Here is a 21,941-nt window from a genome sequence, read left to right as displayed (position 1 = left end):
TGACAAGCCTTAGGTCCGTTCATAAACTTGTGTGATAGAGAGCATAAAATGATTTGATCAGGGTAGCCATTATCCTGCAGGATACCTTTGTGCTAAGAATTACACTGACAATCAATTTAAGATTGTCAGTCAGGCTCACAGTGTGGTGCAGTTGCATGTACTGGAAGCTACATATGTTAATACACAGGGCCCTGTTCTTTGCAGACAAAAAGAACATGTACATACATTGCTCCCGTTTCAGCTAAACAAAATAAGTGAGCCATTCGCTGACTTATTTCGCAGGGCAATGCCTTGACCAATCAGGGTCAAGCTGCTTGATTTAAATTTCAAACAATGCTTGGCAGTTAACTGTCAGTCGCCAGTGGTGCATTCTCCATGGCAATGCCACTTGTCAACCAATCAGCACTCTCCTCTCATACAGTATAAATTGTTGTTTTCCCCTAATATTGATATTCTTGCGAGTGTCCGGATGAGTGCAAGATGAAAAGCTTAGAGATGTTCCTTTTTTCAACAATACTCAAGTTCTATACTATCAGACGACTATTATTTGGTACTACGAATGGGTCGATTGTTTCTCCAATATCAGATTACCTGGTTGCAGACTTCCACTCATGGCATTATCCTACTGAGCTATTTAAGGATACAATATAGGGTGCACTTGTGCTGAGAATTTCATCCTACAGTTCAGGCACCAGTGAGCATATGGTGTGGCGTTGCAGAAGAGGATGTGTTCTGTCCTGTTTATTAACATACCGAACCATTTGTGCACATGCCTTTCCCAGGAGATCATAAGTTGGGAGTAAAGAAATCGTGTTTGGAAGTAAATATTTATGATTATGCTTGGCCACCATGGTGCGGGGTAGACTTGATGAATCAGCTGGTCTTGAAACTTGACTGCCTTTCCCCTCAGGGTCTTATAATCATCAGGGAGTTAAATATACTGGGCACAATTCAAGGTTTTTGACGTAGCAGACAATATAATTCTGTGCCAATTTCTCCCAAAGAAGGTAGGTTCCATAACAAGTGAGACAGGGAGTAGAGCTTTCACAAGCTCCTCCATATCCCAGCACATTTCATTCCCTACCACCTCAAATCTGCAGCAAGGACCTGGCCTACATCCTGGATTGGTATGAACAAATTCATGGTATTGGTTGAGTCAGTCTGTGATTTCAGGTACCTATGGCCAGCAGTAAGCATTCCCATAACACTGGTTGGAGACAAAGTAAATCTCCCTCTGCTCAACAAGATGCTTTACTCCAAACTACGTTGTAAGACATTTTACAATCCATATAATATCCTCTCCTAGCCTCTCAGTGGGGCCAACTGCAACAGAAGCTGTGGTTTCAGATTTGACTTTGATGTCTTTTGGCAGATTGACTGCAGTTTAGTAATAAAAATTCCATTAAAAATGTGACAGCCTCAGAAACAATAAATCATGTATGGATTAATTTTTGATAGCTTCAATTTTTTAGACAAAAACATTCAATGATCAGCCTCTGTTAAGTGGACCTTGCACTGCCATTCAATGATAATTTCAAATCTTTATTAAACACAGCTCTAATCTGTAGGGAATTGAAATAGGCTAACAAGCTACAGCAAGCATCAACAGGACTTGGGAATCAAGACTGACAAAAAGCAGCTCCCATGTTGCTCTTCTTTTAATGATTATCTTTCACGCTTCACAAATCTGCAATGTGGTCTTGAATCTGATGCATAACATGACAGAAGCCTGAGGAGTGATAAGGTGCTGGACAGTCCACCAGATGTGTTGGAAAGAATGACCCAAGATGTTAGTAAAACTTAGCAGCAATTTTGAACTATTTAAACTTCTCGCACATCACATGTCTAGGCATATTTAGCCCACCTTGATTTTCAGCCTTTACTCCTGAGAATGACTCCTGCTGGGGTACACTTCCACCGGGCTTGATGGTCAATTAGCATTTAATCCAAGTATTTTGCCTACTGAAGAATATTTGATGTTTGTGGGCTCTTCAACCAGCAGGTGGGGCAAATCCAGTTCTTATCCTCTATCAGGATCAATATCAGTTGCACTACATCTAGCCACGATCTTCTTCAAATCCTCAAGATGTCTCAGGAGGAAGGCAGTTACAGCAAATGCTCATTCTCATGTCGTTTCTTTTTGGGGTACCCATCGCAAAGAGAAGGATGGGCTGGGAGCATTAATTACATATGATTTCTCTAGCTATCTTAACCTCCCAATCCTTTTCTTCAAGGAAAATTTATATTTGGCTTTTCACTGTATTTAGAATTCCCTGGTGATAAGTAGTCTAAGTGGCACTCAATAATGCCCAGGACTAGGGAAATCCTGGGGCTGGTGTTCTGGAGGGATTAAAATCTTTGTCTTTAGTTTATAGTATCCTTGGGCCCAAGGAGAGACGCCTCAGTAATTGTTGCAGTCACTGTGATCCCCTTTATTTTTGCACAAGATGACTAGTTTTACATCATGCATGTCTTGAGGCACAAATCTTTTCTTCCAGCAGAGGCACAAAAGTTCTTGGAGATGTTGCAGCAGTGTGGTTTTCCCACTTTTGATTAATTCAGGTGGAATGCCATAGTTTCCTGGGGCTTTACCACTGGCAAGGCAGTCAACGGCCTCATTGCGCTATGCTGTGGTGGGCTCGCTGTTCAGCTCCTCCATGACAGGAAAGTCTGGACTGGTGCTGAAAGCTTCTTCAATGGCGACATTCTCCATTGTGTAGAATTTGAGGTGGTACTCCCTCCACCTTTCCATCTGCTTGCTAGGTTCAGTGATGATCATCCCTGTCTTTGACTTCAAGGGGGCTGATTTGGTTGCTACTGGGCCTGTTGCTTTCTTGATTCCTTCATACATCCCCCTAGCACCCCCAGATTCAACACACTGATGCTGTTGAAAAGTTTCAGCCAGTATGATTGGTGCAATGCTGAGCAATCTGCTTGGGCTTGATGCTCTGAAAGCATCTAGATCTTTTGTTTGTGTGCACTTGCTCTAGTTCCTGAGGGCTCTCCTTTTGGTTGCAGTAACTGACACCATTGCAGTCTAATAAGCCTCAAACCAGTCAGCATTCCTCTGATCTCCTTCCCTGTATACAGTGAGTGCAGAGTTAATGATGCTGTGTGCAGATGATCCAACTTCGATACCACACTTTGGCGTTGTTGCCTGAAAGAGCCTGATCAAGGATGATGAGGAACTCCTGGGTCCTTTCTAGGTCAGTGGTATGGCAAGTGTTGATCTGAGGATGATATGCAACAATTACTGAGGCATCTCCTTGTTAAGTATTGTGGGGAAGGTTTTTGTTCACGTTGCTCTGATCAGATTACAGACCCTAGCATCACACAACTACCCAGAGTATCAGTGAGGCTTCAGAGCTGGCAGGTCGACAGCTGACATGATTTTCTCACTTTGGTAGTCATAGGAGAAATGCCATGAACAGTGAAGATCACTCTACATTGCCTTCATAAACCTCAACAAAGCCTTCGGCCTTGTCAGCAGAGACGGACTCTTCAAACTGCTATGAGAAACAGGCTGCTGCCTGGACTCCTGAGCATCATTTCTTCTTTCCATGAGAACATGCACAGTTTCATAAGTTACGGCTTTTAAGGTCAGCAGCGGGGTAAAGCAGGGCTGCTTCCTGGCACTAATGCTCCTTGGCATATTCTCTATGCTGCTATTGTATGCTTTCAGCGATTCAAACGAGAATGTCTATCTGCTTGTCAGAGCTAATACCAAGCTTTTCAATTTAGCAAGACTGCTCACCAAAACCAAACTGTGTAATGTTCGAGTTCGCAAGTGCTGTTTGCTGTTGACTCTGCACTGGCATCCCATTGTGAAATTCACTTGCAACAGCTTGTCAATCGGTTCCCCTGGGCCTACAAAGAGTTTGGACTGACACCCAGCATTAGGAAGACCAAAGTTAAGGGGCAGGATGTACAGACTCCATCTTCTAGCAACATTGACAACCTCACTCTGGAGGTCATTGTCAGCCTCACATGCTTTGGATCAACAATTACCAGCAAAGTTGACAAGTCAAGTGTGGACCAACAGCATACGAACTGAAAATACAAAGCTCCATATGTACAAGGCTTGTGTTCTCAGCACCCTTCCTTTACATACAGTAGAGGGGCATGGATAACTTATACAAAACAAGAAAAACAGCTAAAAAAAGTTTCCACCTCTGCTGCTTCAGACAAATATTGGGCACCTCCTAGCAAGACAGAGTGCTGGATAAAGTTCACCAGCGTGCAGGAATCCCCAGCATGTTTGCCCTCTAGAGTCAGCTGCGACTCCATTGGCTGGGTCACGTGAGCTAAATAGATGGCGGCTGCATCCCCAAAGGCATGCTTTATGGCAAGCTTGCTATCAGCACAAGACCAACAGATCGCCCAAATCTGTGATACGAGGGTGTCTGTAAGCAAGGCTTCAAGTTGACCGAGATTGGAGTCAATGCATAGTAAATCCCTACTGTTGACCATTGTGCCTGGAGAAAAGCAGTCAAGTAGGGTGTGGAAAAAGCAGAGGACAAAAGAAATGACCAGATGGCAGAAGAGAGAGCTCAATGAAAGGAAAAAAAAACATCAGTTGACCTCTGGCCAACGTTATTCATTTGTGCCAGCTGCAGAAGGGACTGCCACTCACAAATCAGCCCCTACAGCCACAGAATGTTCAATACAGAAGTGGCATATATCCTGGGTGCAGTCCTCCATCTCCCGAGACAAATGGATGCCAAAGTCAAATTAGGCCCAATGGGTTATGGCACCATTGCTACTACAGCTTAGCAACATCCATTTGGTAGAGGCTGGATACATTAAATGACCAATTCCTGCCTCTGGGCTATGACCGACCTGCTTCTATTTATTCCACAATTTCTCTGCTTTGAAAAAGTGATAACGTGGTTTAGCAGTCATTCCTACAAACACACAATGAGAGGCTGTCGCAAGGCAGTGGTGTCATGTTTTAGCAATAAGCATTTTAAACACTGCTTGAGCTCCACATCAATGGTCTTCTATTTTTCACAATATTTAAAGTCTTTAGCAAAAGCTCGTCACTTGCATCAGCTTTGGTTAGGAAAGAGGCACTGTGTGTTGGATGTTAATTCCAAATCTGCATCATTTGGTTTGCTAACTTTTATGTCTCTCTCACAAAGCACGAGATCAGTCAATGGCATTACCATTTAACCCACAAGGAGCACTGGTTACAGTTGAGGATATAAACAGAGCAACATTGAGCAAACTTATTTTTCTTTTATATAAATGTGTTTCCACATAAGTGCAGCAGCATCAGTTGATATTGTTCAATGAATTAAACCACACCCTAAGTCTAGGGAAGAAAATAATAATGACATGGACTGGCCTGTTTAGAAACAGGATATATCTGCAAATTGAAAACTCATATCTGATACAGCCTACACATGCAGATTTCACAGGGCCAGAAATAAACTATTCAGTCCCTCAAGCCTGCTCTGCTATTCAAGCAGATGATCTGTGTACAAATTTCATTTTCCTTCTATACCCTTACATAGTCAAAATCCATCAATCTCAGCCCTGAAAGCTCCAACTGTCCAACTCATCTTGAGAAAGTGATGGTACAGATAGTGATGTTTTAGAGAACATTTGAATTGGCATGATACCACTCTTGATCAACGCCATAACATGTTTAGAAACACAATTTCCAGGGCCAAATAATCTAGGCTCAACTCCAATGATATGGGAAGAAAGCTTAATGCCACTACAAAAAGTCTTCTTCGACAATCCCTCAAGATTGAGGATGACTTGCTTCCACTCTGGTTTGATGGGTTCTGAGATGGCTGATCAGTCCAATGAGCGATCTGCAGACTTTGCCACATGCAGGGCAGGTGCTGCTTGAAGGGTCAAGCAGACGAGGTGTTTGGAAGTTTGTGCGCTCTCTCGAACGCCTCAAATTCGCTTCTGTGGGGTCTGGCTGGCAAAATGGTTAAGAACACTGGTCTTTCAGCATATACTAGTAAGATGAAAATCTATATTGGCTTCTTAATAACTTAGGCAAAGTGAACTTAAGCAGTCAACCCAATTTGTGGTGGGAATGGGACTTGAGTAGAAAACTCCCAATTAATTCCACAGAAATTAGGGATTCCTTGAAAGGCCACAGGATGGGTGGTGTAGAAAGCTCTAGTAATGCTTGTGTATTATAACATGTGTGATATTGTGGAGAAATTACTCAGTTTAAAATTCAAACGTGAAAGAAAGACTTGCAGTTATATAGCATCTTTCTGAACCTCAGGGCATCCCAAAGTGCTTTACAGTCAATGAAGTATTTCTGAAATGTAATCACTGTTGTAACATAGGAGACTGACCTAGCCAGTGAAGCCCACATGCCTTGAATAAACTTTAAAAAAATTTTGAATACAAAGTTCCCACAAACAGCAATTTGATAATGGCCAGATAACTTTTTTTGAGAGATGTTGGTTAAGGGATTTTGATGCTGATTATGGCACATTTTCTTGGAGAGAATAGAGGGACTTTCATCTTCATTTCATCCAATATAGGCAGAGTAGACCATTTAACCCTTTGAGCCTGTTCCAGCATTCCATGAGATCAAGCCACATCTGCAACTAAACTCCATTTACCCATGTTTTTCTCTCAGATTCCTTACCATCTTTGGTTAGCAAAAAATCTCTCAGATGTAAAATTAGTAAATGATCTAGCATCAATTGTCCTTTGTGGAAGAGAGTTCCAAACTTCTACCACCCTTTGTATGTAGAGCTGTTTCCTTTCACCTCTGAAAAGTCTGACTCTAATTTTTAGACAATACCCCCTAGTCCTAGATTTCACAACTGGAATAAATAGTTTCTCTATTTCTATTCATTCCCTTTTACATTTTGAAAATTTTGATCAAATCACTCCATTGCCATCTAAATTCAAGAGAATACAATCCTAGTTTGAGTAATCTCACCTTTCAGCTTAACCCTTGGAGTCCAGGTATTACAACAGAAGACCTAAACTGCACTCCCTCCAAGGCCAATATTTCCTTTCTAAGGTGTGGTGTGCAGAACTGCTCGCTGTACTTCAGGTGTGATCTACCCAGGACTTTGTATAACCGAATTATTACTTCCACCCCACTGTATTTTACTTTTCTCAATATAAAGGTCAGCATTCCATTTTTGATTATTTTATGTACTTGTTCATGACATTTTAATTATCTGTGAACATGGACCCCCAAGTCTATTTGGACTTCAAGCTTTTCACTATTAAGTACCCTGTTTTATCTGTAGGTACAAAATGATGCATCCATTTGCTACTGTTTTCCCCGTTTGCTTAATCAATACCTCTTTGTAATTTTATGCTGCCATCTACATTGCTTACAATGTGAGATCAGCAAATTTGGATATGTGGCTTTCTATTCCGTCTTCTAAGCTGTATTGAATAGCGAATAGGTGAGGCTCCAATACAGATCCTTGCAGGATAACACTCATCATATTCTGCCACTTGAGCAACAGCATATCTCTACTTTCTGACCCCTTCCACTCAGACAATTTCCTAACTAGGTAGATAATTTACCTTCAAATCTATGACTTCAACTTTAGCTGTTTATTATGAGGGACTTTATCAAATACCTTGTGGGAATCCATATAAATAATATCCATAGATAGTCCTCTGTTCATTACTTTAGCCACCTCTTCAAAAAATTCACTCAGGTTCATTAGGCATGACCAAACATTTACAAATCTGTGCTGTGTCTCTCTGATCAGTTGAAAATTTTCAAGTTGTTCAGTCACCCTAACCTTAATCACAGGCTCTAGTAATTTCCTCAACAGACGTTAGGCTAACTGGTCTGTAATTCCCTGGTTTCCCTCTGCCACCTTTCTTAAAACGCAGTGTTTGCTCTATCATTTTGTTTCCATTAATTGTGGCGAGTTCTGTCCCTGATTCAATATTAGTTTCCTTGCGATTTCTGGAATGCTGACCTCTTTTGTCGCTATAAATGCTGATGCAAAGTAATTACTCAGCATGACTACTATTTCCTTAAAATGCTGACAAGGTGATTAATGAAGGTGGATAAAACTAATCAGCGCTGGCACTTGAACACAAAAAACAAAAAGATGCTTTTATGCAAATGACTTGCTGGTTGATTATTCAGTTTTCAGCAGTGTTAAAGCAGGGAGTTTCTCCTATCTATTTGTGGGTGCTAATTTAGAAACAGAGCCCACTGTGTCTATAGAGCCTGGATCCCTATTCTAACCATTAAATTGAGAGAGGAACAGATGCTATCTCAAGGGTAGCCTTTTGTGTAACATTATGGAAACAGTAACATTGTGGTAAAGTTATTGGATCAGTAATCCAGCGACATGAGCTCCAATCCCACCATGGCAACTGGTAGAAGTTAAATTTAATTAATAAATAAAATCTGGAATAAAATGCTAATTCCACAGGTGATGACCATGAAATTACCAGATTGCCATAAAAATCAACCTGGTTCACTAATGTCCTCTAGGGAAGGAAATCCATGGTGCTTACTTGGTCTGGCCTACATGTGGCTTCAGACCCACAGCAATGACTTAACTGCACTCTGAAATGGCCCAGGGAATCAGTTATATCAAAGCCACTACAGAAAAGTCAAATAAGCATAAAACCACAGATCACCTAGCAACGACATAAGCACCGGAAATGACAAAGCACACCCTGCCCTCCCGACCTTGGAAGTCCTCCTCACTAACATTTGAGGTATGTGTTCCCCTCCAAGTATCACACCATCCTGACTTAGATCTATATTGTTGTTCCTTACTGTTGCTGGGCCAAATTCCTGGAACTCCCTCTCTAACAGCATCATGGGAGTACCTACGCCACAGACTGCAGCAGTTCAAGAATGCAGCTCACCAGCACCTTTGCAAGGGCAATTAGAGATGAGCAACAAATACTGGCCTTGCCAGCAATGGTCGTATCCCATGAATGAATACAAAATAAACTCATTACAAACGCTTTCCACATAGCTTTAGAGAGGCTGTGGTGTTAGTGGGAACAAATAAGAGATGAAAGAATCATAATGTGTAAGATGGCTTTCTGCTGTAGTCTGTCCTTAGCTACAGTTCCCATAAGACCTGAGCTGCAACATTCCCTTCTCCCTCATACTGAATGAAAGTAATGAAGAGCATCTTACTGCATTCTCGCTTGGCCTAAATAGCCAAGTGGTTATGGTACTGGGCTTGTAACCCCAAGATCAAGAGTTCAAATCTCAATAGCAAACTATGAAACAACGTAACTTCATCTGAAACAGATGGAAACGTGTTTGTACTCGAAAGAGTTACTGCATTCTCCAAACCAAAACAATCTCCCTTTTCCTTGTGCTATAAAAGAATGTCTCAAATCAAATCACTCAACTGTTTTATTGGAATATTAGTAGCCACAGAATCCCAGAATGGTTACAGCAGAAAAGGAGGTCATTCAGCCAATCATGTCTGTGCTGATTCACCAAAGGAGCAATTCACCTAGTCAATAAATAAATAAATCGCTGCAGTTGAACTTTATGTTCAGCATTTGTTGCTCATCTCAAGTAATCTGGTTTTTGCAGTTGAGTTCAATCTGCACGCTATCACTTGCCCCCATCTCCAGTATAACGAGACTATCCCATGGTCTCATTTTATTTTCCTTTGCATATCAAGCCGGCACACATTCCAGCTCAATAACTAATTAAGCTTAATAGCATGCATCAGTCTGCTCACTCAATGAAACGTACAGCATTGGGAATTGGGAAGTATATGTGATAAATGGGGAGCAGACATCGCAGTCCACTCAATTTAATTTCTCTGCAAAAATCACAGCAATAAATAAACATATGCCTGTCACAGGAATGCCATGAAGTTTCAATACAGCCATTGTCAGCCTGTTTTTATCCTAACACCAGCTATCAGTACACATGCTAATACTAATAAAGTCAGTCAAAATTTATAGCATTTGTTAGAAACAATAATTGCACTCCAGAGTTCATACCATTTAAATAATTTGTAATTAATGGAAGTCGGGTTACGTAGGATGACTTCTGAGCCACATTTCATCACATAATAAACAGTAAAAAACAGTCTATTTCTTCCTACATTGTGGTCATTAGTACTTGGAATTATATGTTCTTACTCTTCTTACGCTTCAAATATGCACATCCTAAATATCCTTCTTATCCCTTCCAACTTCACTGTGTAGAAATAAGGATCATTACACCTATTGCTACTCATTCTTTCCCAGAAGTTGAAAGTTGAGGCAAGTCCTATTTATCCTTGGGCTTCCCTCCTGCTTCAAATTGTAGCTTTAAAATCAAAACTTAATGTCATTAAATTGCTGATTAACCTACTACTTTTACTCTTTTCATCTCTGGTGTCTTGGTCATTCAGCACAACAAAATTGTAGATTTCCACCACTTCCTCCCTCCCACTCACCCCACCAACAATGGAACGGATTAGACAATTCTGAACTTTATAAATTACAAGTCACATCAGAAAAACTGATCGCAAATTATTAATAACAGAAAGCAATTGCAAGAGATGCAACTTGGGGGAGGCGATGGCATAGTGGTATTGTCACTGGACTAGTAATCCAGAGATCCAGGGCAATGCTCTGGGGACCTGGGTTCAAATCCCACTATGGCAGATAGTGGAATTTGAACTCAATAAATATCTGGAATGAAAAGCCACAAAACCATTGTCGATTGTTGTAAAAACCCATCTGGTTCACTAATGTCCTTTAGGGAAGAAAATCCGTTGTCTTCAACTGGTCTGGCCTACATGTGACTCCAGATCCGCAGCAATGTGATTGACTCTTAAAAATGCCCTCTGAACAAGAGCAATTAGGAATCAGCAATAAGTGCTGGCCTAGCCAGCGACACCCACATCCCACGAATGAATAAAAGAAAGCCCTGTCAACTCTGCAAAGTCCTCCTCACTATCAGGGGGCTAGTGCCAAAATTGGGAGAGTTATCTCAAAGACTAGTGAAGCAACAGCCTGACAGTCATCCTCACTGAATCATACCTTACAGATAATGTGCCTGATTCCACCATCACCTGTCCTGTCCCATCAGTAGGACAGACCCAGCAAAGGTGGTGGCACAGTGGTATAGTGGGGAGGGAGTTGCCCAGGGAGTCCTCAACATCGACTCCAGACCCCATGAAGTCTCATGGCATGGCATCAGGTCAAACGTGGGTAAGGAAACCTCCTGTTGATTACCAGGTACCACCCTCCCTCAGCTGATGAGTCAGTGCTCCTCCATGTTGAACATCGCTTGGAGGAAGCACTGAGGGTGGCAAGGGCATAGAATGCCCTCCTCTGGGTGGGGGATTTCAATGTCCATCACCAAGAGTGGCTCAGTAGCACTACCACTGACCGAGCTGGCTGAGTCCTAAAGGACATAGCTGCTAGACTGGGTCTGCAGCAGGTGGTGAGGGAACCAACGAGAGAGAAAACATAATTGACCTCATCCTCACTAACCTGCCTGCCACAGATGCATCTGCCCATGACAGTATCGGTAGGAGTGACCACTGCACAATCATTGTGGAGACCAAGTCCCGCCTTCACATTGAGGATACACTCCATCATGTTGTGTGGCACTACAACTGTGCTAAATGGGATAGATTCTGAACAGATCCAGCAACTCAAGGCTTGGCATCCATGAAGCGTTGTGGGTCATCAGCAGCAGCATCCATGAAGCGTTGTGGGTCATCAGCAGCAGAATTGTACTCTAACACAATCTGTAGCCTCATGGCCCAGCATATCCCCCATTCTAGCATTACCATCAAGCCAGGGGAGCAACCTTGGTTCAATGAAGAGTGCGGGAGGGCATGCCAGGAGCAGCATCAGGCATACCTACAAATGAGGTGCCAACCTGGTGAAGCTAATACACAGCACTACTTGCGTGCCAAACAACACATGCAGCAAGTGATAGACAGAGCTAAGCGATCCTGCAACTAACGGATCAGATTTAAGCTCTGTAGTTCTAAGCTCTGTAGTCCAGTCATGAATGGTGGTGGACAATTAAACAACTCACTGGAGGAGAAGGCCCCACAAATATCCCCATCCACAAAAGATGGAAGAGCCCAGCACAGACCTGCAAAAGGTACGGCTGAAGCATTTGCAACAATCTTCAGCCAGGAGTGCCGAATGGGTGATCCATCTCGGCCTCCTCAGGTCGTCTGAGCATCACAGATACTAGCCTTCAGCCAATTCAAGTCACTCCATGTGATATCAAGAAGTGGCTGAAGGCACTGGACAGTGCAAAGGCTATGGGCCCTGACAATATTCCGGCAATAGTACTGAAGACTTGTGCTCCAAAACTTGCCGCGCCCGTAGCTAAGCTGTTCCAGTACAGCTACAACATTGGCATCTACCCGGCTATGTGGAAAACTACTCCGGTATGTGCTGTGCACAAAAAGCAGGATAAATCCATCCCGGTCAATTACCGCCCCATCAGGCCTACTCTCGATCATCAATAAAGTAATGTAAGGGGGTCATCAACAGTGCTATCATGCAGCACTTGCTTAGCAATAATCTGCTTACTGACGCCCAGTTTGGGTTCTGCCAGGGCCACTCAGCTCCTGATCTCATTACAGCCTTGGTTCAAATATGGACAAAAGAGCTGAACTCCCGAGGTGAGGTGAGAGTAACTGCCCTTGACATCAAGGCCACATTTGACTAAGTGTAGCATCAAGGAGCCCTAGCAAAACTGGAGTCAATGGGAATCAAGGGGAAAACTCTCTGCTGGTTGGAGTCATACCTAGCACAAAGGAAGATGGTTGCGGTTGTTGGGGATCATCTCAGCTCAAGGAGACCAGTGCAGGAGCTCCTCAGGGTATGTTCTAGGCCCAAGCATCTTCAGCTGCTTCATCAATAACCTTCCTTCCATCATAAGGTCGGGAGTGGGGATGTTTGTTGATGATTGCACAATGTTCAGCACCATTTGTGACTCCTCAGATACTGAAACAGTCCATGCCCAAATGCAGCAAGGCCTGGCCAATATCCAGGCTTGGGCTGACAAGTGGCAAGAACATTCGTGCCACATAAGTGTCAGGCAATGACCATCTCCAACAAGAGAGAATCCAACCACTGCCCCTTGACGTTCAATGGCATTACCATCACAGAATCCCCTACCATCAACTTCATGGGGGTTACCATTGACCAGAAATTAAATTAGACTAGCCATATAAATACTGTGGTTACAAGAGCAGGTCAGAGGCTAGGAATTGTGTGTCGAGTAACTCACCTCCTGACTTCCCAAAGCCTGTCCACCATCTACATGGCACAAGTCAGGAGTGTGATGGATTACTCCCCACTTGCCTGGATGAGTGCAGTTCCTACAACACAGAAGAAGCTGGACACTGTCCAGGACAAAGCAGCCCACTTGATTGGCACCACATCTACAAACATTCACTCTCTCCACCACCAACGTACAGTAGCAGCAGTGCGTACCATCTACAAGATGTACTGCAGGAATTTACCAAGGTTCTTTAGACAACACCTTCCAAATCCACAATCACTACCATCTAGCAGGATAAGGGCAGCAGATAGATGGGAGCATTACCACCTGGAGGCTCCCCTCCAAGTAACCCACCACCCTGACTCGGAAATATATCGCCGTTCCTTCACTGTTGCTGGGTTAAAATCCTGGAACTCCCTTCCTAACAGCACTGTGTGTGTGTATCTACACCACATGGACTGCAGCAGTTCAAGAAGGCAGCTCAACACCATCTTCTTAAGGGCAACTAGGGATGGGCAATAAATGCTGGCCCAGCCAGCGAAGCCCAAATCTCGTGAATGAATTTTTAAAAACTTGGTTAAAAGGGTCCCATTTGTCATTGTTTGCTAATAATTGTTGATGTTTTGACATTACTATGAAAGGGGAGATAAAAATATTAGATATGGAGGAAAATGGCACTCCCTCTAAGTTACAATCAAGGAAATCACACAATTGTGTTTACTGTTTATCCCCAAACAGACATTTAAGACATGACTCAATGGTAGCGCAAGATTGTGGGTTCATGCCCCATTCCACAGTCTTGAGTACATGATCTAGGCTGGAAATAAACTTGAATACTCTTGAATATGGAAGCTGAAAGGATGTTCTAACTGAGGAGCTTAAGATGATCAGAAGATTTGATAGAGTAGACATGTAGGGGATGGGCTTGGGGGGGGTGGTGGGTGGAGAGATAAACTATTTCCTCTAGTGGGGTCCAGAACAAGGTGCCATAACCTTAAAATTAGAGCATTAGAGCTTAGCTATTCAAGGGTCACTTATCAGGGAGCACTTCTTCACAGAAAGGGTAGTGAAAATCTGGAAAACTCATCAAAAAACACTGGTAAGACTGGGGTGGAGGGTCAATGGAATGTTTCAAAACTAAGATCAATAACTTTTGTTAGGCAAGGGTGTTAACAGATTGTTAATATATGTGGGTAAATTGAGTTAAGATGCAAGTTAAATGGAGATCAGCTATGATCGAATGGCAAACAGGTTTGGAAGACTTCCACCCCGTTCACACATTCCTATAGCATTGCGTGCACTACTGGGGGGGGGGGGGGGGGGGGGGGGGAGGAGGAGCTTGCTGCATATTTGGAGGTGCAGTCACTCAGAGGAGACTTAAAACTAAGTCTGCTCTTTTAAGTGGATGTAAAAGATCTCATGACACGATTTAAAGAGCGGAGTTCTCCTTGTGTCCTGGACAACATTGATCCCTCAACCAACCAACACCTAAAACAGATAAGGTCATTTATTTCATTGCTATTTGTGTGAGCTTGCTGCACACAAGCCGATTGCCACATTTTCTACATTGCAACAGTGTGCACACTTCATTGACTGAAGCATTTTGGGAATTCTGGAGGTTAGGAAAGGTGCTATGTAAATTCAAGGTTTTTTTAATGTCTTGCATTCACTAATTATTAGATACTATTTCTAGTATGCAGGTGACATTTTCTATGTATGTTATATACACTCACATACATATACAAATATATATATATATAATATATATATGAATATACACACTTGCTGAAGTCTGTACGTGTTTTTTTAATTATTATAGAGTAATATAGGGCATCAGTGAATACAGTTTGAAGCTGCAGGGCCAGCAATATTAACAAGTTATTTGTTACAGATTACAGAAAAGTTCATCACCTCATATACTAGTAGTCAGCTGTGATTTTTACTTTCCCTACCGATTACTTTCTAACCTAAATAGTGAAGCATGACGTACCTGGTAAGGACAGGGAATGTGGTATTCACGACAACGTTCCTGAATCCATGTTGTCTCCCATACAGTACGGAATGCTTGCTCATAAAAGTAACATCCAATTACAACAAGGAGTGGTACGAGGTAGAGAATGCTGAACACACCAATGCGGATCATGAACTTCACCAACTTGTCCTGATTCTCTTTTTCCAGTGGGATTTCAATCCGTACACGGTTCAGGGATATTATACCTGCTAGTAGCAAAGAAACCCCTACCACCACATAGAGACATAGAGGAGCCAAAACAAAATATCGCAGCGCATCAACATCATATAGTCCGACAAAGCAAACACCACTGATGTTGTCCCCTTCAATTTTGTTCATGGCGAGGAGAATGATAGTGAGGGTCCCTGGGATCCCCCAGGCGCTTGCATGGAACAGTAGTGCTTTCTTCTCTATTGCCTCACTGCCCCATTTGGGAACGGCAGCCAAAAACCACGTGATGGTAAGGATGACCCACCAGACACTGCCTGCCATTGTGAAGAAGTAAAGTACCATAAACAACATAGTACATGCCTTATTGTGGGAACCTTGTGTCACTGTAGATACTTTGTAAACTGAAGGGTCATTTCTGTTGCAGGCAACCGTGTCTTCTAGAAGAAATCCAATAAAGAACACCAAGGAAACCATCATGTAACAGACTGCATAAAATATGATTGGTCGCTCTGGATAGCGGAATCGTTTCACATCAATGAGGAATGTGAGAAAGGTGAAGAGTGTAGCAGACAGGCAGACGATAGATATCACGCCAATGAAGTACCTGGCAAAAGAAAGCTCTTCACGTCTGAAATACATGTTAGGACAAGGTGGTGAACAGTCTGTGACCCCCAGGAAAGAATAGCCAAGCTCAGGATCGATTTTTAATTCCCGTGGGCACCAAAAGCCATAGTCCCTCTGCACAGCCATTGGAGCCTCCTCTGTGGGATCACCACCTGAAACAGAGTCAGTGTGGCGTGGGTAGGCTTCATCACAGTCTGGAAATCTGTTGGACAGAAAAAGTGAATCAGAAAATCAATTGATTATTACTGAGTTTGCACTTATTGCACTGAGCCCCACAAAGATTGTTTGGGAGAATTATGGTTAAAATTAACAAAAAATGTTTATGCTTGAGTGTTGCTGGCAACACCAGAAATAATTGGTCTGGAGAACTTGAAGTTAACAAGAAGTCTGAAGACCATAATACTGAGGATCTTATATGATCACTATCTATATGGCTGTTAGCCAAGGTCTTTCACGCTAAAGGGAGAGGAAATCACCAGATATGCCTCTCTGAAACAACTGCTTTCTCTAAGAGTACAATTTTAACATCAGAAATTGCCAATAGTTATAGTCCAATAGCTTATAATCAGATATGGTAAGTGCAATATATTTGAGAGTCCACTGTCTACAAGACAAGTCAGGAGTGTGATAGAATATGCTTCACTTGTCTGGATGGGCGCCATCCAAAAACACAAAAAGCTGGACACCATCCAGGACAAAGCATTTGATTGACACTCATCTATCACTTTAAACATTTACTCCCTCCACTAGCGCACAGTGGCAGCCAAATGTGCCATTTACAAGATTCACTGTAGCAACTCACCTAGGCTCCTTCGATGGCACCTTGTACCTTCAAAGCATGCAACGTCTACCACCTAGAAGAACAAGGCCTGCAGGTGCATGGAAACACCACTACTTGCAAGTTGCACGAATCACACATCATCCTGACTTGGACTATAGTGGAACTCCCTCACTAACAGCACTCTGGGTGTACCTACACTAGATGGAATACAGCGGTTCAAGGTGGTGGCTCACCACCACCTTCTCAAGGGTAATTAGTGCCTGGCAATAAATGCAGACCTTGCCAGCAACGCTCACAACCCAGAAACAAAATTTTTAAAAAAGGTGTCTCTGAACAAAGCTTTCCACCAGTGGCACTTTCCTGGCTTCACATCTGGGCGTGTTGCAGACTCATTGATAGAGATCGATTATGATGATTAGTCAACAATTTTATTACCGTTGCCTCATGTTACCAGGATGGTAGCAGGCGAACTAGATGAACTGTGATCTGGAAAGGACCATTGCTTTTCTTAATATATTAATGTCTCAAACCTGGGTGTACATGGCACAATTTCAAAATCTGCGGATGATACAGAACTTGGAGGTATTGTAAAATGAGGAGGAGAATTGTACCGGACTTCAAGAGGACATGGAGAAGTGGGTGGAATGGGTGAACATGTTGCAGGGAGTGTGAAGTGATTCATTTTGGTAAGAGGGACAAGGAAGGGCAATATAAAAGAGAGAGGGTACAATTCTAAAGAGGGTGCAGGAGCAGAGGGACCTGTGGCTATATGTGCATTAATCGTTGAAGGTGACAAGACAGGTTGAGAAACTGAGGCGTAGGGGATCCTGGGTTTTATGAAAAGAAGCAAAAAGTACAAAAACAAGGATGTTATGGTTAACGTTTCTGATCATTGGTTCAGCCTCAATTGGAGTAGTGTGTCTAATTCTGCACACCAATTTAAGACAGGTGGAATGGCATTGGAGAGGGTGCAGAAAAACTTCACAAGAATGGTTCCATGGATGAAAGAGTGCAGTTATGTGGATAAACTGGTGAAACTGGCAGTTCTCAGCCTTTTCTTTGAAGGAGAAAAGATTTGATTGAGGTGTTCAAAATCATGAGGGGTCTGGACAGAATAGGTAGGGAGAAACTGTTCCCACTGGCAGAAGTGTTGTGAACCACATGACATCGATTTAAGATGGCTGGCAAAAGAACCAGAGGTGATATGAGGAAAAGCGTTTTTATGCAATGAGTGAATAGGATCTGGCTGGAATGCACTATGTGGCAGAGGCAGATTCCATTGTGGCTTTTAAGTGGCAATTGGGTAATTATCTGAAGAAAAAAAATTTGCAGGGCTACAGGGAAAAAGCAGGTGAGTGGGACTAGCTGACTTGCTCTTGCAGACAGCCAGTATGGACACACCAGACTGAATGGCCTCCCTCTGTTCTGTAGCCATTCTATGATTCTAAATTCCTACCTTCCCACCCAACTTATAGACCATTCCATCACACCACTCGTGTGAGTTTCTCGTTTTCTTCCCTATGCTTTGGTTCTGTTTATTCCTTTTTAATGATGATTACCTATCATTTTTCCCCGGTTCTAATAATGAGTTATACCCAATCTTTATCTTGTGTTGTTCTGAGTGCTTCCATCATTTTGTTTCTCCAAAATACTTGCTTGGTCTCAGCATTTAAGGCAGAGTATGGATGCAAGAGACTAACAAAATACACTTACAGATTATGTGGTCAGTTCTGCAAGCTGAGAACAAGCTGCTTCGACCGAGAACCTGACTATAATTCTCATTTCCAACATGGCTTCAGGGTTCCCCTGGAGAACAGTAATAATTGAAAAGATGGGATTCGCTACTACTTCTTGGGAGAAAACGTCAACATAACTAAAAATGAATGATGCTGCAAGTATGCAAAAAGCTTCGAATTTTTCTCCTTTTGCCCATATTACACAGCAAGCGTGTCAAGCAGAGGCACGATTTGCTGATGACTAAACTGAAGCAGATGCCCAATTGTGCACTTTCTAGCAGCTGGCATCCGGAAGTAGGTCACCTGCCGATTCTCAACAAAAGAAAACAAATAAAGGAGGTGAAGAAACAAAATCAGTTGGTAGGTTGCTTGTACAAATGTCAGGTCTGTCGGATTAGATATGTTTGGAATCCCCACACCACCTCTCCGCTCTTATTTCTTTAATTACGCAACATACAGGAAATATAATTGATCCAAACCATGCCTCTAGTCACTAAAATAAATTTGTGTGCTTATATTGTTACCAATTTTTCTAAAAATACCTTTCATGTTTTCTTTCCCTCCCTAACCTGCACAATACTCTTTGAACAGGTTCAAGATTAAGCCTTCAATTGTCTATTCCTATGTGACAGCCAAACTTAGATCAGTAATCTGACTTACACAGGATAGTGGTCAGGAACCTGAATCCATTCAATGAACAACACAAGTAAACAAATCAATGGGCTAGCTGCTTAAGGAGAACATTGAACACGTGCCATAGGAACAGAGCACATTGGTGTTTCAATATACTATTTCTGGAGTGGATCTTTGAGAGAAAACAAAAGTTTTAAGATATTTCTAACAATTAAGAATCTAAATGACTATTTTCTGGTTGTGGATTCAAGTCCAACTCCAGAGACTGGAATACATACTCTAATCTGATTCTTCAGTGCAGTATTGAAGTAGAGCTAAATTGTAAGATATGTTGTTGCCTTTCGAATGCGATGTTAAACTGAGGCACTCTCTGCCCTTGGCACTTTTTGGAGAGCAGAGGAGTTTTCTTAGTGCCCTGGCCAACATTTATAAGAACACAAGAAATTTAAGCAGCAGAAAACCATACAGCCTATCGAGCCCCCTCCACCATTCAGTATGATCACTGTTGATCTGGGGGCTTCAACTCCACTTTCCCACTCACTCCCCACCACTGGATTCCCTGCAAGACCAGATCTATCTCAGCCTTAAATATATTTAACGGCAGTGCATCCACAGCCCTCTGGGGTAGAGAATTCCAAAGATTCACAACCAGAGTGAAAACATTTCTCATCTCAGTCCTAAATGATTTGCCCCTTATCCTGAAACTATGCGCCATGTTCTAGATTCCCCAGCCAGAAGAAACAATGTCTCTGTGTCTATCCTGTCAAGCCCCTTCATAATCTTGAATGTTTCAATGAGATCACCTCTCATTCTTCTAAACTTCAGAGAATATAGACCCAATTTACTCAGCCTCTCATCACAGGACAACTCTCTCATCCAGGGACCAATCTAGGGAACCTTTGCTGTACAGCAGCTAATGCAAATATATCCTCCTTAAATATGGAGGCTAAAACTACAGTGTTCCAGGTATGGCATCACCAAAGCCCTGCACAATTGCAGCAAGACTTCTTTATTCTTGTACTCCAATCCTGTTGTAGCAAAGGTCAACATGCCAATTGCTTTCCTAATTGCTTGCTGTACCTGCATGCTAATTTTATGCATTCCAACTCCCGCTGAACATCAACATTTATAAGTTTCACACCTTTTAAAAAATATTCTGCTTTTCTATTCTTACGACCAAAGTGAATAACCTTACACTTCTCCATGTTATACTCATCAGCCACCTTTTTTGTCCACTCACTTAACCCATCTATATCTCTTTATGGCTCCTTTGTGTCAGTAAGCCTAGATACATTACTCTGTTTCTTTGTCCAAGTCATTCATATAGATTGTTGTCGGCGGTCCCTCAGAATCAAGGATGACACCCATCAGGCTTGGTGAGACTTCAGATGATGGAGGAGCCCAATTCTGGATCCACATGTTCTTCCACAGTGGGGACATGATGTTGTGCAGGGGAGTGGAAATCACAGGCCCAAGTTAGCTTCCCTCTCCTTCCTCTGCCATCGCCATTCCGCCTCGCTGTCGAGTCAGAGTCTTGAAGTGGCATGCACCTTGATGGACCAGGTGGTGCCAGGTCATGCAATCAGCAGCATTCTCCTCCCAGTCAGTGATGTTAATGCCTTTGTGCTTATACCTTTTCCTTTGGCCGCCTTTTGAGCGCTGGCCAGTGGAGAGCTGAGAGAAGAGAACCTGCCAAGGGAGACAGTTTACAGGCATCCAGGCGCAGTGGGCGTCCATCGGAGTTGATTCCACAGGAGCAGGGCTTCAATGCTGTGTCTGGTAGATGCAGCTTCATGGAGGATGCTTGTGTTAGTCCAGCGGTCCTCCCATTTGATCCCCAGGATTTGACGCAAGCACTGATGGAAGATTGCAAGGATCTTAATGTGGTGTCGGTGGACAGTCCATGTTTCACTGCAGAAGAAGGGGGTGGTCAACACAACAGCCTTATGAACCAGAATGTTTGTTGACTTCCAAAAGGTCCCTGTTATCAAAGGCACGTTGGAGCACCTTGAAGCAGCAGCACTGGCACAGTTGATTCAGTGATGGACTTCCTCATCAATGGCAGCCCCTTGGGAGAGGTGGCTGCCAAGATAAGGGAAGTGCTACACATACTCCAGGGCCACCCCATCTACGTGGGTGATGCGAGGGAGGTTCAACTGGCCCGGGGAAAGCTGAAGGACTTTCACCTTGGCGATGTTTAAGGACAGGCCAAGCCTCTTATACGAGGTGTTGAAGAGGTCAAGTGTACTTTTTATGTCCTGTACAGAGTGAACCATCACGCAGCAGTCATCTGCAAACTGAAGGTCGTGAATGTCCGTGGTGATAAGTTTTGATTTTGCCCAGAAGTGACTGAAGTTGAAGAGCTTCTTGTCCAGACAATACTGAATGCTGACACTAAGTGGTGGGTCATCTCGAATGAGGTGGATAATGACGGTCAGGTAAATGGTGAACAAATCAGGGGTGATCACACAACCTTGTTTGACCCCGGTCCGGATGTGAAAGGTGTTGGTTTCAGATCCTCCACTCAGGACAGTGGCGGTCATGTTGTCATACAGGAGTCTCAGGATGATGACAAACTTCAATGGGCAACCAAGGCATTGGAGGACGATCCATAGAGCTTCATGACTTAAAGAATCAAACGCCTTGGTCAGGTTGAAGGAGGAGAAGAACAATTCTTGATTTTGCTTCCGACATTTTTCCTGAATCTGTCTAACCACAAAGACTATGTCCGCAGTACCCCAGGATGGTCAGAAGCCACGCTGGATTTCCAGGAGGATCTCC

The 21,941-nt window shown here is 42.9% G+C and overlaps 1 protein-coding gene across 10 annotated transcripts in view; it reads right to left on the bottom strand.

The window, feature by feature from the left end:
• LOC121277942 (frizzled-3) overlaps positions 1 to 21,941 on the bottom strand; it is a 144,525-nt gene that overhangs the window by 26,944 nt on the left and 95,640 nt on the right. For all 10 annotated transcript variants that reach the window (XM_041187823.1, XM_041187822.1, XM_041187821.1 and 7 more), the window contains one exon: positions 15,195 to 16,212. In XM_041187823.1, the coding sequence (XP_041043757.1) occupies positions 15,195 to 16,212 (1,018 nt within the window). The remainder of the gene's footprint in view (positions 1 to 15,194; positions 16,213 to 21,941) is intronic.

Source organism: Carcharodon carcharias, chromosome 5 (assembly GCF_017639515.1).
Source record: "Carcharodon carcharias isolate sCarCar2 chromosome 5, sCarCar2.pri, whole genome shotgun sequence".
Classification (NCBI taxonomy): Eukaryota; Metazoa; Chordata; class Chondrichthyes; order Lamniformes; family Lamnidae; genus Carcharodon; species Carcharodon carcharias.
The sequence above is the reverse complement of the archived record's forward strand: the minus strand, read 5'-3'. Positions and strand labels throughout refer to the sequence as shown.